This window comes from Rana temporaria, chromosome 5 (assembly GCF_905171775.1).
Source record: "Rana temporaria chromosome 5, aRanTem1.1, whole genome shotgun sequence".
Taxonomy (NCBI): domain Eukaryota; kingdom Metazoa; phylum Chordata; class Amphibia; order Anura; family Ranidae; genus Rana; species Rana temporaria.
This window is the reverse complement of record NC_053493.1, coordinates 370,426,783-370,443,817: the sequence shown is the minus strand read 5'-3', so window position 1 is coordinate 370,443,817 and position 17,035 is coordinate 370,426,783. Positions and strand designations below refer to the sequence as shown.

General features: G+C 42.5%; 1 protein-coding gene across 1 annotated transcript in view; it reads right to left on the bottom strand.

Moving 5' to 3' along the window:
• Positions 1–13,856: 13,856 nt before the first annotated feature.
• DCAF13 (DDB1 and CUL4 associated factor 13) overlaps positions 13,857–17,035 on the bottom strand; it is a 36,935-nt gene continuing 33,756 nt past the window's right edge. Inside the window, exons 10-11 of the mRNA XM_040354823.1 lie at positions 15,824–15,987; positions 13,857–14,293 (exon numbers count right to left, since the gene is read on the bottom strand). Of these exons, the coding sequence (XP_040210757.1) occupies positions 14,206–14,293; positions 15,824–15,987 (252 nt within the window). The 3' untranslated portion in view covers positions 13,857–14,205. The remainder of the gene's footprint in view (positions 14,294–15,823; positions 15,988–17,035) is intronic.

Below are 17,035 nucleotides of genomic sequence, written 5' to 3'. Positions count from 1 at the left end.
CTATGGTGCTGACAGGTTTACTTTAGCCTCAAATCTGAGCCACTGCAATGTTGAATAATGCACTTTGTACTTTTGTTCAGAGCAGTTTTGGATACAAAGCGGCAGTCACTTCTGCTGATACAAAGACCTCTGTATTTTTTCTTTATTTCTTTGTCCTAATTAATAGAACTGCCCCCTGTTGTCAGGTTCCCTTTCTTCCTACTGATTCTACCCAGCCTGTGCGGTGAACGCTTTCCCAGAAGCCTTTGCTGCCACTTCTTATTCATTACTCTGATTAAAGGAGAAATGTAGGGAATCAAATTAATGGCATAGAGCAGTAAAATATGAAAACTTACTTGTACAATGCCTTGCTGGGGAATAAAGCCATATTGCTTTAGTGACAAACTGTTTTAATCAAAGACCTAATTATGTTTATATTAACATGGTTTTATCTGTATAGCCTATAAGACTTTTTTTTAGTTTGTTTTATGAATGGCCTTATGTCAGAGTTCCAGGGGGTCCCCCTTAACCCTTGAAAGTAGAATTGTTTTATATCAGCAGGTTAAGGAAAAATCATGAAGTACGATATTCTCAAACACTGATATTTATGCATCCACGCTTAACTCGGATGGGGTTAACAAAAATGCTGCCTTGCAGTAGGGCTGTCCCAGCAGCGGCAAGGTTTAAAGCAGGGGTCTCAAACTGGCAGCCCTCCAGCTGTTGCAAAACTACAAGTCCCATCATGCCTCTGCCTGTGGGAGTCCTGCTTGTAACTGTCAGCCTTGCAATGCCTCATGGGACTTGTAGTTTCGCAACAGCTGGAGGACCGCCAGTTTGAGACCCCCGGTTCAAAGATACGGCGGAGTAGCTTTGCGTGTTTAGGCTACGCCGCCGTAAGTTAGCTAGGCAAGTACATGATTCACAATGTACTTGCCTGCTATGTTACGGCGGCGTAGCCTAAAGCGGGCGGGCGTAAGGGCGCCCAATTCAAATGTGTGTAAGGGGGGGCGTGTTTTATGTTAATAAGGCTTGACCTTACGTTTTTGACGTTTTTTTTTTACTGTGCATGCGCCGGGCGCCTACATTTCCCAGTGTGCATTGCGGCTAAGTACGCCGCACGGGCCTATTGATTTTGACGTGGACGTAAACAATGTAAATCTCTATTCGCGGACGACTTACGCAAACGACGTAAAAATTACGAATCTCAAAGCGAGAACGGCGGCCATACTTTAACATTGCTATTCCATCTAATAGATGGAATAACTTTAGGCCCGATAATGGCTTACGGAAACGGCGTAAATGTACTGCGGCGGCCGGGCCTATGTTTGTGAATCGGCGTATCTACTAATTTACATATTCTACGCCGACCGCAATGGAAGCGCCACCTAGCGGCCATCCGAAATATTGCAACCTAAGAGAGGACGGCGCAAGCCGTCCTATCTTAGATATGTTTAAGCGTATCTCTGTTTGAGCATACACTTAAACATAAGTCGGCTTAGATTCTGAGTTAGGTCGGCTTATCTACTGATAAGCCGGCCTAACTCTTACTGAATCTACCTATAATTTAGGTCTACTGGCCCACAAAAAGCACTCCCGTAGGCTCCTTGGGTTTGCAAGACTGGACCCCAGGGCCCTTTTCCCAATATACTCCAACGCCCACAGCCCTACACTGGATGTGAGGATGCCAGGGGGTAGTCTGTAGAGGAGAGCATGTGCCCCTAGGCTTGAACAAGCAGTTAACTTTATATGTTCTTGTGGGGTAGGACAGAAGGGTCAACAACCTTGTGTAAGCTCCAAGACAGACTGTCACAGAGCTTACACAGGGATTAGACCCAGAGCCTAGTCAGAAGAACAGTTACAGAAAAGAGCAAGGGAATAATCACTGGGTGTGGAGGGGTATCTATTTGAGAGAACATGTCAATAGAACATTTTTCTCTCTCATTTTTAATCATTTGATTTTTCTTCTTTTTTACATCACTCTTATTTATTTTTACTAATTTATTCATCTGTCTGATTTAATCTTTAAACAGATACTTCTGTATTAGCAGTCTGCTCAGTGTCCCCGCTGTTTTGTCTTTTCTTCTATATATATATTTTTTTAATTAGCTGCAAGTCCCTTCAGGTATGCCCTCATTAAATTACCTTGCTATGTTATGGATTATCATATATATACTTTTTTACTGTTAGAAAAAAATACCTTCCCTTCCTTTTCTCTAATATTGATCTTTTCATTACTAGATAGCAACTACCAGAGGCTCCTGGATGTGTATTTGCTTTCAGGCGACTTGGGTTCCCTACTTGGCTCACTGGGCAGCTGTGGGTAGGTTTACCATCATGTTACCCTCCAGGGTTTATAGTGCTTGCTTGCACTATGTGGGGCTCTACAGGGGTTATGGGACTTTTTTGGGGTTTGCATTTTGGCACCTGGGCTTTAATTTTCTCCGCCACATTTCCTAGCTAAACTATAAGTAAACTAATTATTGTGAACAATGTTACACTTATGTAATTATTGAATGAATTGATAAATGATTTTTGTCTTTCTAGAGTATTTCATTGTGATGGTCACGTCATAAATCCCCTGATGAAGCCAAAGGATTGGCGAAACTAGTAGGGAAGACTTGACCACTGGCTTGTATCTTAATGTATTGCTCCCACAATATTTGTACACTGCTCTTATGTCCGAACTAATCTTTATCTTTATGTAACCAATAAAACTTTTCTATTTTTGTATATCCGCTTTTGTTTGGTTTCTATTCTGGCACCGCAATAATCCCATACTCCTCCATTCCCTCTTTTTATGTCAATAGAACAGTAAGGCTGCATTCACACCTAGGCGTATTTACGCCCGACGCTCGTGCCGCTGGAGGGGCGAATTTACATTGAGGTCTATGAGATGGTTCACATCTCACGCCGAACGCCGAAACGCCGTACGCCTGCCGCCTGAAAACAAGTCCCGGACCCTTTTTTTCAGGCGGCTTTCGGCGGTCGACATAGACATCAATGTTAAATGTTTTGTTAAAAAAAAAAAAGTTTACAAATCGCGGCAAAATAGGCCGCATACGCCGCGTTATAGTGTGAATGCAGCCTAATGGTAGTATGGTACAAAATCATACAAGAAGCCAAGGGCAGCTGGAGACTCCTAACATGTATCTGCGCCAAATACAGCTAAACTAGCAAGTGGTAATCTCTCAAATCAATGTATTACTAATAGAGGAAAAGTGCACATGGATGGGGTCATTTGCAATACTGAACAATGCAAAAAAAAAAAAAACACAAATGGGTAGATTCACGTAGGGGCGCCTAAAATTAGGACGGCCTAGCCTACTCTTTTTAGGCTACACCGCCGTAAATTATTTAGGTTAGAAGTGATTCTCAAACCACTTACCTTCAAATTTTCGGCGGCGTAGCCTAAAACGAGCGGGCGTAAGCGCGCCTAATTCAAATGACTGGGAGAGGGGCGTGTAGTATGGAAATGAGGCTTGACCTCACGTTTTTTGACGTTTTTTACACTGCGCATGCGCCGGGCGACTACATTTCCCAGTGCGCATTGCGGCTAAGTAGGCCGTACGGGCCTATTGATTTCGACGCGTACGTAAACGACGTAAATCCCGATTCGCGGACGACTTGCGCAAACTACGTAAAAAATTTGAACCTCGCGACGGGAACGGCGGCCATACTTAACATTGTTATTCCACCTCATAGGTGGAATAACTTTAGGCGGCCTATCGCGTACGGAAACAACGTAATGCGACGATGTCGGCCCTGTCGTACGCTCGTGAATCGTCGTATCCCCTCATTTCCATAATCTAGGCCGGCCGCAATGTAAGCGCCACCTAGCGGTAAGCCAATACATTGCAATCTAAGATAGGATGGCGCAAGCCGTCCTATCTTAGATATGTTTAAGTGTATCTCTGTTAGAGAATACACTTAAACATAGGTCGGCTTAGATTCAGAGTTAGGTCGGCTTATCTACAGATAAGCTGGCCTAACTCTTCGTGAATCTACCTAAAAGAACCTCCAAATACCTTGAGAGCACCTAGATTTCAAAATGCAGCAACACCACACTTCACTGGCCATTAGTTTGTATTTATTTATGTATTTTATTAATTTTAAAAAAAATGATTGAAACCAAAATACAGACATGACTAGCATTTAATTAACGCAAAGGGCAGTTGCTGCCCACAGTACCCGGTTTTCTGCAGAAAATAAATGCCGTAACTGCATACGAAAACAGCATCCAGTTGGGCACATATTGCTAGCATGTAAGCTGACCACATAAAATGACCCTAATAAAGATCAAGAATACTTCCTGTGAAAAAACACTCACTGTCGAGGGGTTAGCATGCCATGTCATACCCTGATGGAGAATTCAAAAACCAGGATATGGGGTTCCTCTATCTTAGCATTTTATATTTCGTTGGGGCTGAACCAGGAATTATGACATGATAATGTGGTAGGGAGGGGGAACCCTCTGAACTGAAAACTTATACTAATACTGGGGGGCTATAACTGGAAAGCAGGCATCTAGAAATACTTATTTCAGCAGATTTCTTCCTGAGGGCACTGAAAGCTGGAGTGTTCATCTTTGCAAAGTTCATCTTCATCTGGGCACTCAGGCTCATCCGGCAAGATAACAATCCCAGTGATGTACCAACAAGGAGGCGGATTGAGGACATTGTAGCTCAAGTCAGAATTTGCATAAGTGAGCCTCAAGGTCTCTCAAGAAGCAGCAAATTTATTCATACCACCATTGTATGCAATATAAGATAAATTACGTTTCTTGTTAAAACAGGGCAGACATATACAAGGAAAATAATCCATATCTATACCCGAAGTGTTTGGTAGAGTACCCGCCAAGCTCCATATTGGAGAAATCTCCCACTTCAGAAGCTAAACAAAATTATTAAAATCTTATTGGCTGCAGTAACTGTAAAAATATTATTTTTCACCCCAATCAATGTTGTCGACCTCCCCAGTCTCTTATTTTGCCAATGTATTTCTCAACCTTATGCCATTTCCTACTTCATGTCTACATCTAGGTAAAATTCATCCTTGTCAAAGTTCAGACATGCACTTTCACTTTTCTCTTGGATGGCCAAAGGTCAAACTCCACAGGCCACTGTACTATGCATGATTATGAAGTTGCAAGTAACGCTTCATGTTGCACCCTGGGATGCCAACATGTGGCAGCTTGAAGTACAGACCACAAGTGTAAAAGTCCCATACCCTACTATCTGGCATGTGTTTGTACACTATGCTATGTTCCTAATGAAGTCATGGTGTGACTATATAAAAATAAAACTTTTATTCTGTAAAAAATTATAATATTTTTTTTTTTAAGTGCCAGTGTTCTGTAGATCAGGACAGATGTTTTCTAGAATTCTATTAGCTTGGAGGGCATAGAATACCTTGCACACTGGGTGGTGAGTAGTCATGCTCCAAAACCAAGTCACAGAAAAGGCATCTAGTACAATGTTTGTTAAACGAAATAACAGCCTTTACTGCCATAGTCTTGCTTCATCTTTCCTGTTCCAACAGCTGTGCAGGCCAAATATAAATGTGCAGGCCAACAGGCACCAGAGTTTGACCATTTTGCCCAATACACTGCTATTTAAAAACGGAAGAAAAGATTGTAAATACCTCTCTTCCACTGACGCAATATCCACTAGCTTCCTCAACAGCACCTACATCTTCTCAGGGTTTCGGATCTTCTGCTATTTTACAGATATTAGAAAATATAAGCTGTGCTACCTCAAACCTAAATTCATGCAAAACCCATAATAGCGAATACTGATATTAACCACTAGGCGTCCACGCTATAGCCGAAATGACAACTACAGCGCGGACCCCAATTGCCGGGAGGCCATTAATAGACGTCCTCCCCTTTGCACGCACCCCCTGCAAGGAACGCGTGCGGAGATAATCGAGTCACTGAAACTCCGGTGATCACAGATCCGAGTATGGGGCCAGTCCTGGTGATCAGTTGTCAGCCAATGACAGCTGATTACGTGATGTAAACAAAGCTCTGCAATCATTTCTTTTTCTCCTCATGCTGACAGCGTGAGGAGAAAAAAAAGCCGATCAGCGGCTCTTGTGTAAGGGACAGCGGTCCCCAGTGGAAGAGGCGCATCAGGCTCAATAGTGCCCACCTATCAATGGCCACCAGTGATGCCAGTCAGTCAGTACCTCATCAGTGCCACCTAGCAGTGCTGCCTATCAGTTTCACCTACCAGTGCTGATCAGAGTCCATCATTGCCAGCTATCGGTGCCAACCAGTGCAGCCCATCGGTGCCCACCAGTGCAGCCTCATCAGCATACATCAATGAAGGAGAAAAATTACCCATTTGCAAAATTTTATTACAAAATATAAAACGGTTTTGTATTATTTTTTTTTTTTATTCTGTCATTTTTATTTTAACAAAAAATAAAAACCACAGAGGTGATAAAAATATCATTTGGGTACAGTGTTGTATGACCGCGCAATTGTCATTCAAAGAGTGAGAGCGCTGAAAGCTGATAATTGGTCTGGGCAGGAGGGGGGTTTAAGTCTCCAGTAAGCAAGTGGTTCATAATATTGGGAAGCTGCTGCGAATAAGTTGTGATAACATGAAACAGTAAGTAAAAATAGCTGCACTACCCCTCCCCAATAGTGATACTTTTTTAAATATATATATATAAATTATTTATGAATTCCACCACCAAAGTGCAAAAATGCTGTAAATAAAGTGCAAACTGCTTAAGTGCTCCGTGTTGAAAACCACAATCTTCATGTCCCATCACCACTCCAGTGCACTCCTTGGACCAAACTCACAACAAGTTGTTGACCTCCTGAGTTTATGCTGAGGTAGGTTAAGATGTGCTTAGTATATCTGGTCAGCCTCTCATGGTAGGTCATTAGCCACAATGCTCCATATATCCGTTTGTTGAAGATACTAGGCTCATGGCTTTCCTTTTATTTAGCACGTACCCCCAAAAGGAGTACCCCTGTTTACCTGCCCGGTGAGGAATATTAGAGATGTCTGGATATACATCCAATGGTTTTCCACACTCCAGGGCTGCTCTCGCCTCTTTGCTGAAGGCTGGCTCCTTTCCAGGCTGAATTACACCCAGTTTTCACTTTTATGGACTGTTAGCACTTCGATAATTGCATTCATATATCATTTTATATATATATATATATATATATATATATATATATATATATATATATATATATATATATATATATAATGATCACTATAGAGGAGGGGTAGCGCATAGTGTTGAGCAGAATATGCCATATTCGATTTCGCGATATATCTCGAATATATATTCGAATATTCGAGATATATTCGCTAAATTCGAATATTCGTGATATTTTATCGAAATTAAATGATTGCGATTTTTCGCTATTGCGAATGCGAAAATAATTGCGATTTTTTTATAACTGCGGTAGGAGCACTCTGATTGGCTCAGAATATTCGTGATATTTTATCGAAATATCGCAACATGCGAATGCGATATTTATTGCGCAATTTCGAGAAATGCTGGAGGAGCGCTCTGATTGGCTCAGAATATTCGTGATATTTTATCGAAATATCGCAACATGCGAATGCGATATTTATTGCGCAATTTCGACAAATGCTGTAGGAGCACTCTGATTGGCTCAGAATATTCGTGATATTTTACAATACAAAATAATTGCGAATATTCGGCAAATGCGGAAGGAGCACTCTGATTGGCTCAGAATATTCTTTATATTTTACAATACAAAATAATTGCGAATATTCGGCAAATGCAGAAGGAGCACTCTGATTGGCTCAGAATATTCTTGATATTTTACAATACAAAATAATTGCGAATATTCGGCAAATGCTGAAGGAGCACTCTGATTGGCTCAGAATATTCGTGATATTTTACAATACAAAATAAAAAGTGTTTTGCATTGGTGGTGATTCTTTACTCTATCCATCTGTCACAGCCGTTTGTCAATCAAACACCTTGAAGATTGAACACGTTCATGCTGCATGCTTTGGACTTTTTTTCACTTCACATATCAGACATTTTTATGAAAGATTATTTTTCTATTATTGGGACTATATTTCTTTATATATTTGTTTCACTGTGTATTTCACAAGTTATTTGCGCTTGCTTATTTTATAATTTGCCCACATGTCTTGTCACTAGACATATTTTTTATTCTTGTAGAGCGACTCCATTTTCTGTCTTGTATTAATTTATGTTGTATAACATTTTTGAGTTGCTGCTGTATTCTCCCCTTTTTTAAGGTATGCGCAATTTTTTCCTTCTTACAAAAAATAATAATATCAAACATACAAATATTCATAACATACACATACACAAAGCCCCCCCTTTTGCATCAGAGACAATCAGAGTTCTCCTACCACAGTTATCGAAAATTCGCAATAATTTTCGCATTCGCAATAGCGAAAAATCGCAATTTTTTTTTTTTCAATTTGGCAACATAAAAGGATCGCCTCAGCTTAGCTACTCGGCCCAGGGTCTCTAATCATACCAGCAATGCTTTTAGACGTCGATAGGATGTGATCTGTTTTAAAAATCAAATTGAAAAAATGCGAATATTCGGAATTGCGAATATTCACCGCGAAATTCGAAATATAGCGCAATTTCTCGAATATGCTATATTCAAGTCGAATATTCGCAATGCGAATATTCGTGAGCAACACTAGTAGCGCAGCCATTTTCACCTATTCTTGTTTTTTTTTTTTTTGATTGGCTGGCCTGGGATGATGCAAATCCTGCCTCAAATTGGTAATAACAGTACCGACCTTACTCCAGCCCAATGCGCACAGCAGTTAATTCATCTCTGCACGCATTGAATGTACACTGAGCTAAGCATGCCAGATCAATGTACATTATACAGAAATTTTTAAACAGGAAAGTAATAGGCTTTTATTGCAAGGGAGACCTCTGGGGACTATTATATAAAAAAAAAATTCTGCTTACAAAAAAACATCATGGGCATTTGTTGGGTGTCAATTAACCGCCATCTGCATGTTAGTTTCAGGCATTTTTCACACAGTGTAAAAAGCTGTGGCTGTTGTATGAATTGGACAAATTTGGATGTTGTTAGCGCATTTTCTTTTTTTGATTGAATGTTCTTGGGGTATTTTCACCAGAGAAATGCATACACCAACATTTTAAACAGTTAACACATTCTAACTTGTTTGAATTTGACAACATTGGAATAAGCAGGATATGACAAAATAATGTTCCATTTGCCTTGCAAAAAGACAACTTTAAATGGATAGTTCACCTTTACCACAAAACTGCCTATGCAGATACAAGCAAACTGTGCAGCTTTGACTAAAGTTGAATAAAGCCCTTGCTATAGGCCATTTACATACCTTATGAACCCTGACTGGAATACTCCCAGGACGTTGCAAAGTGAGGCCTAGTCATCACTGCTCACCTCCTCCATCACAGGAGTGAGCTCTCAAACCCTGAGCTCAGAACTACTACATCAGGGGGGAGAGCGAGAATATGAGGGAGGTTTGCATTAGAGAAAAAGGTAATTCGTGTGATGACCAAGGTGAGCAGTGATGACTAGGCCTCACTTAGCAGCAACCTGGAAATATTCCAGTCAGGTTTTATAAAAGGCATCTAATTTACCTCTGCCGGGTTAGCCCCCCCCCCCCCCCCCCCATATAAAAATGTTTGGCTTTTTTTTTATGCAGTTTGTTAGATCTTTGTTAGAGCAGCCCCCGCTACACACTCCCCCCACCAAAGAACCTTTGGTCCACCAAAGGAGGTAAAGAGTTTATGAAGTGTTACATCCTTTTAAAGCGGAGTTCCGGCCACAATTTCACTTTTTAAATATAAATACCCCTGTAATACACAAGCTTAATGTATTCTAGTAAAGTTAGTCTGTAAACTAAGGTCCGTTTTGTTAGGTTGTTACAGCATTTAGACACTTTATAAAATAGAAATTGACTGGGGCCATCTTAAGTGTGGGCATCATGAAGCCAGACTGTATGACTTCCTGGATTTCAGCCTTGCAGATCTCGCACATGCTCAGTGCTGCACAAGCAGTGTAATAGGTTTCAGATCAGGTTTCAGCACCTGTACTGTCCAAGTGACATGATTCTTCAGACTCCTGGAAAGTTACACCCACTACATTCCCAGGAGTCTGTGCGGTGTAGGTTAGGAAGCTTAAGCACCTAGGTGCAGGAAGAGGGAAGATTAACTATTCTGCCTAGCAACAACACTTTAAAGGCATCTAAAAAAAAAAAAAAAAAAAGGTTAGTGTGCACAGGAAACCATACAATTTGCATCTGCATAAATCCTGGCAGAGGAACATCCCACAAATTACCATAGGAGGGGAGGTTATCCTGCCTCGCTGTTTTCATCTTCATACAAAAAAATCACTGGCGCTCAATGGGAAATAACTAATATCCCATGAAATACTTAAAACCCTCGTATGGGCTGAGAACAGTCCGTGCTGCAGAGATCCGGATACCCTGAAGTACCACAAATACACAAATACACCAAAAAGGAAAACTCTGCGCTCCTGAAAGTTCACCAATTATAAATCCACTTAATGTTTGTGAAGAAAAAAACATACATTAACACTTTAATTTTCGGAAGATCCAGTCCTTTATATGGTTAAAAAAGGGAAAGTTTCCACAATGTACACAATATAATAAAAAAAGTATAAAAAAAACTTTCCAAATGTCTGCATCAGACCAGCACCCTCTTCAGACTTCAAATGGTTAAAGCTTGCGGTTTTAGTTTGTGGGCTGTCTAGCAAGACATCATTAGTGCAAATGGTGAGCACAGTACATTACCCAGCCAGATGTACACATCGATCGAATGTCCTTCTCCTGGCTGATGTAACAATGTCCGGGATCCTAAGCTCTCTCCTATGCGGGTATGGAAGCTTCACAGACCCGATAAATGTGACTGCTGGAGACACAGGGTGGATCAGCCTATCAGAAAGGACGCTCTCCCTAGGCCCTATCTTAGTCTATTTAATTAAACTTTATACCTAGGTCCTATTGACTGTGACAAAGCTCTTGTAAGGGCGAAACGCGTCGTCTAGGACCCCTCTTAATATCCCCCTTTTATGATGGAAGATCCTATTCATGCATAAGAACTTTTATATCCGATTATTTTAATCGCCATGCAACGCTGTTGATTTTTCAACAAGCGCATACTGCAATTTGCCCACTGGAGGGCGCCTAAACTTCTCCCTGCAGTACAGCTGGTTTACTGAAACAGTGTCTCAGACGTGGGACGCTTGCATGTTCACCCAGGGAGAGCGTCCTTTCTGATAGGCTGATCCACCCTGTGTCTCCAGCAGTCACATTTATCGGGTCTGTGAAGCTTCCATACCCGCATAGGAGAGAGCTTAGGATCCCGGACATTGTTACATCAGCCAGGAGAAGGACATTCGATCGATGTGTACATCTGGCTGGGTAATGTACTGTGCTCACCATTTGCACTAATGATGTCTTGCTAGACAGCCCACAAACTAAAACCGCAAGCTTTAACCATTTGAAGTCTGAAGAGGGTGCTGGTCTGATGCAGACATTTGGAAAGTTTTTTTTATACTTTTTTTTATTATATTGTGTACATTGTGGAAACTTTCCCTTTTTTAACCATATAAAGGACTGGATCTTCCGAAAATTAAAGTGTTAATGTATGTTTTTTTCTTCACAAACATTAAGTGGATTTATAATTGGTGAACTTTCAGGAGCGCAGAGTTTTCCTTTTTGGTGTATTTGTTTTCATCTTCAGCAAGGGGTACAGACAGATCTAGTCACTGGCTGGGATCTTTGAGAGGCCGTGGGTGTGGACTGTTAATCTGTCTGTGGTGGCACATGAACTGCTTCTGACAGAGGCATCAGATGATTGCGATGCCAAGTCTTCAGCAGGCTTGTGCTTCCCTCTGGCCGGCTTTGATATACTGGGAATACTGGCAGATGCTTGCAAATGACATAGGGCTGTGACTTTCAGTGGTCAGCCAACTTGTGCTTTCCAAGGACACCCAGGTTTCTCAGCAGTACCTTGTCATCCGGCTGTAGGTCCTGCACTCCTACCTTGAGGTCAAAGTTTATTTTGTTTCTCTGTCCTCGGGCATATGAGGCAGCTTGAGCCATATCATAGACAGTCTTCAGATGTCTCTGCACGTGATCCACATACCTCAGCAACTTCCCACAGAGGGTATGGTCGAGGTATGTGCCGAAGGCCAAGTCTACTGGCAGCCGGGCCCACCGTCCGAACATCAAAATATAGGGAGAGTAATCTTCATTGGCGTTGCTGTTATAAGCATGCACAGTAGCCACTATATGATTGCTCCAGTGCTGCTTTTGTTATGAATATAGAGTTCCGAGCATACCTAGGAGGGTTTGATTTAATCTCTCTGGTTGAGGATCTCCTTGAGGATGATACGGGGTGGTTTTAGACTTCCCGATGCCCAACAGGACTAAAAGTCTCTTGATGAAACTACTCTCAAAATCTCTCCCTTGATCAGAGTGGATGCGTTAGGACAGACCATAGTGCACAAAGAATTTCACGGCCGATGCTTGTTGGTCCCTCGTGGAAGACGCCAGGGCATACCGAGTGTAATGGTCAGTCACTACCAGGATATTTCTCTGCCCGCTAAGATCAGGCTCCAAGCACAGAATGTCAATGCACACAAAGCTCCATGGGTCCCTGACTCTGAAGATGGCCCATTGGGGCAGCTTGGTGAGGCAAAGTCTTCCTTTGGATACATCTGAAGCAGGAGTAGCAATAGTCCTTAACTTCAGCCCGCATACAAAGCCAGTAGAACTGGTCCCTTGCCAGGTGAAAAGTCCTCTTGGGCCTTAGGTGGCCATAGTTGTCAGGTAAGGCAGTTAATACTGTCTCCCTATGTTTTTCAGGTCGGAATAGCTGCAATTTTTCTTCAGAATCATCAGAGGGGCCCCTTCGGTAGACCAACCCTTGGTGCACCAGAAACCGTTCCCACTCTCTGTGTAGCAGAGGGGTTTCCTTTGGGGAGTCAGTGAGGAGCAAGTCAGGGCGTTGGCTCTCCAAGGCCTTCAATGCCAAGCTACAGGGAGGGTCTTCCAACTGGTCCCTCCACAGGTCTTTGATAGCTTCGAGCAGACCTTCATCTCTGACATTGCAATAACATCTGACACACACACACACACCCCTCTCTTTTTGTTTACACTACAAGATACTTGTGCCTATGGGTGGTGTGTGGCCATTACTCAGCTCTGCCAGCACAGAACACTACAGTGGAATATTAATTTTCATGAAAAAAAAAAAAAAAAAAAGGTTAAACTTTTAATATATATATAAAACGCATGTATAAAATAGTCCTAATGAATTGTGTTAGTGTGAAGAAAACAATTGCAAATTCATTTTAAAGGGAATTTGTCATGATAGAAATATAGAAGGTCCACTTAGGCCCCTTTCACACTGGGGCGTAAGGTGTTTTTACAGAGCTTTCTATTCATTTTAATAGAGGGGCGTTTTTGGAGCGTTTTTTTTCAGCACCCAAAAGCTGCTCCAAAGATGCCGCTTGCAGGACTCAGTGTGAAAGGGTCCATTGAGATGCATGGAGAGTGTTTTATGAGCGTTTTAATAGCGCCATTTTTAATGCCAAAACGCTGTAAAAACGCTTCAGTGTGAAAGGGGTCTTATAACCACCAGCTGCCAAAGCCAATTCTAAAAATTTGCATTGGCTAGAACATTCCTTAGAACCCCAAAACAAATATTTTTTTAGGCAGAGGCCCTAGAGAACACAATGGTGGGTGCTGCACTCTCTATTTTGCACAACGATTTTTCAAACGCAAGTTTTTTGGAAAAAATACACTTTAATGAATTTTAGTGAACACAAAACACAATAGAACACCCAATTTTGGGGTAAAAATGATGTTACGCCATGTAAATAGATACCAAACATATCATGCTTTAAAATTGTAGTACAAAGAGATGTCCGAGTAGAGAGGACCTCCCCCCCCCCCAATCCCGCATCACTCACATCCCCCGTTACTTTTAACTTAGAGGCGTCTTAAGTCACATGTTCATATTGTTTTTGAAAATAAAACCAACATTTTACAAGGGATATTCCAAACAGACATGTTCCTTGATGACTCTGCCCAGATATGAAAAATACATTTTTGGGTTTGTGGTCCGAGTCCCAAAAGCATTGAAAGAAATACTGTGCCCTTATAGCCACATGTCCACAAACTGACACGGCAAAGGATAGCCTTAGTCCACCACGGCCACCACAGGCTTCTGCTTCTCTGATAAAATTGGCACTGTGCCCGCTTTGCTGTGTTTGCGACGATTCACATCCCTGCAAAAGGAAATTACAGTTAATAAATTGTAAATAATAAATTTTGGAAAACTCTTCTTGCTAATACAGATTATAAAAAGGAACTTCACAGCATTTTTATGAATTATAAGGATATCATCAACATTCCTAGCAGTTTCTGATCACTGTTTTCCCAAGGACAACTAAAAAAAATTGTAATAAAAATAATAAGGTTTGGTTCACACTGCCGCGGCTTGAAAGTCACACAACTTGCGATGCGACTTTGCCAGGCAACTTCCTGGTGACTGGAGTACTACTTTGATAGACGCATAGAGTAGAAGGGAATAGAAGTCGCCTTGAAGTAGTACAAAAACCTTTTCCGAGTGTCTTCAGTAGTGCCAATTAAAGCGGATGTGCACTCAAAAAAAAATATTAAAAGCCAGCAGCTACAAATACTGCAGCTGCTGACTTTTAATATTAGGACACTTACCTGTCCTGGAGTCCAGCGGCGCCCGCAGCAGAGGACGAGCAATCGCTCGTCACCCTGCTGCTCCCCCCTCCATCCACGCTGAGGGAACCAGGAAGTGAAGCGCTCCGGCTTCACTGCCCGGTTCCCTACGGCGCATGCGCGAGTCGCGCTCCGCCCGCCGATTGGCTCCCGCTGTGTGCTGGGAGCCGAGTGTTCCCAGCACACAACAGGGGGGGCGATGGGAGGTGGCGCAATGCCCGTCTTTTGCCCGTGAATGCCGGGCCGGAAGTGGGTGCAAATACCTGTCTTTAGACAGGCATCTGCACCCCCCTCCCCCCTGAAAGGTGTCAAATGTGACACCGGAGGGGGGAGGGTGCCGATCAGCGCGACTTGACTTTAGGGTGGAGAACCGTTTTAAGTCAACTCTCATTAACCAACATGGGATCTCACAAGTCACGGTAATGTGAACAGAGCCTTAGAACCAAATGAGAGGTTTTATGGGAGGACAAGATCAGCATTAGAGTAGTTCTGCATCTGAAGCCTCATACACACGATCGGATATTCTGCGGACAAAGCGTAGGACTTTTGTCCGAAGGGCGTTGGCCATAAACTTTTATTGCATACAAAACGGCAAAGAATTGTCGGCCAAACATGAAACAACGTGGTTTTTCAGCTCTTTAGCGCCAACCTTTGGACAACTTCTGCCAACGTTGTGTTTGGTGAGCATTGCTTCCGAGCATGCGTGTTTGTACTTTGGACTTTGGTACACACGATTGAATAATCCGACAACACACAATTGTTGGCAGACAATTTTAAAGCATGCTATCCCACATTTGTCAGCGGAAAGTCTGACAAAATTGTCTGATGGAGCATACAAACGCCATCACACAATTCCCACCAGATAATTTGATCGTGTGTACGAGGATTAAGAGTCCATCTTCCATCACCCATAAATATTCTCTGACACGCTAGGCCGATAAATCATGAATTTTTTTTTAAAACCCTTCCAATGTAAATTAGACTTTTCAACCAAAACTGCCACATTTTATGCTCGTTTTGAACAAGTACAATACTTCAGATAACAACTAAAAGTGTTTACATACTTCTTGCGACGAGCTTCCTTCATAACGCGTTGCTCCTTTATCTGGCTGTATATAGATTTGGGGAGGTGTCTGTGCCTTGAAATTCTCTTGATTTGTGGGTGATGCTGGAATTTTTCCTTTAGCTTCTGGTTGTAGTTCTGAGCGGCCTTCTCACGTGGCGTCAGCTAAAATAAACAAAATATAAATAGGCTTACATGGACAGATTCTACTATAGATTGTGGCAAATCACAAAGCCCGTTTGATTTGATTTTGCTACCAAGGGGAATGCCTCTGCCACCTATGATTGTCTGTCAGCTTTAAAAGTTTTCAGTCAGAATAGCTTGGGCTCATGTCCAACAAACCTAAGCTCATCTCCCGAGTATAGGGCGCTGATTGAACCCCCCCCCCCCCCCCCCATTAGTACATCCAATGGGCAACATCAATTGGGATGGAAAAGACAGCCAGGTGGGGGGGGGGGGGGGGGATCAGTGCGCCACAACAAGTAGATCCACTACAGAAGTTTCCCTGTGCCTCTTTGCATCAGGAAACTGCTTCCTTGCCCACCTGACCCCACTGCAGTGTGCCCTCTTAAACCCACTGTACCATGTCCTCCTGACGTCTCTGTCCCTGCCAATCCCCTGTCCTGCTCAACCCGGTTCTCTGCTGTATGGATCCCTGTACACTGCCGTCCTCTGTACACTGCCCTACATACTGCCGACCTCTGTACACTGCCCTACATACTGCCGACCTCTGTACACTGCCCTACAAACTGCCGACCTCTGTACACTGCCCTACAAACTGCCGACCTCTGTACACTGCCCTACAAACTGCCGACCTCTGTACACTGCCCTACAAACTGCCGACCTCTGTACACTGCCCTACAAACTGCCGACCTCTGTACACTGCCCTACAAACTGCCGACCCCTGGACTCTGTTTTACATACTAATTACACTGGCCAGAACTCTGTTGAGCAAGTCAGCCTGCAGTACCACATGGGGCACCACACCCCAGTGATCTTTAATCTCCTACATGTTGTCTACCTCTGATTTAAGGGGCAGGTGTTGTGTAGTCTGGAAGGTGAGAACTAAAGCAGGGCTGATAACACTGCTTGGGGTTAGCACTGTCAGCTCACTACAGGAAGTTAGGAGCTAGATTTTTGCCAGGTCAACATGTTATTTTTTCTGCACTAACATTTTAAGGAAATAAAACAAAATAAAATGTGTGTACTGTAC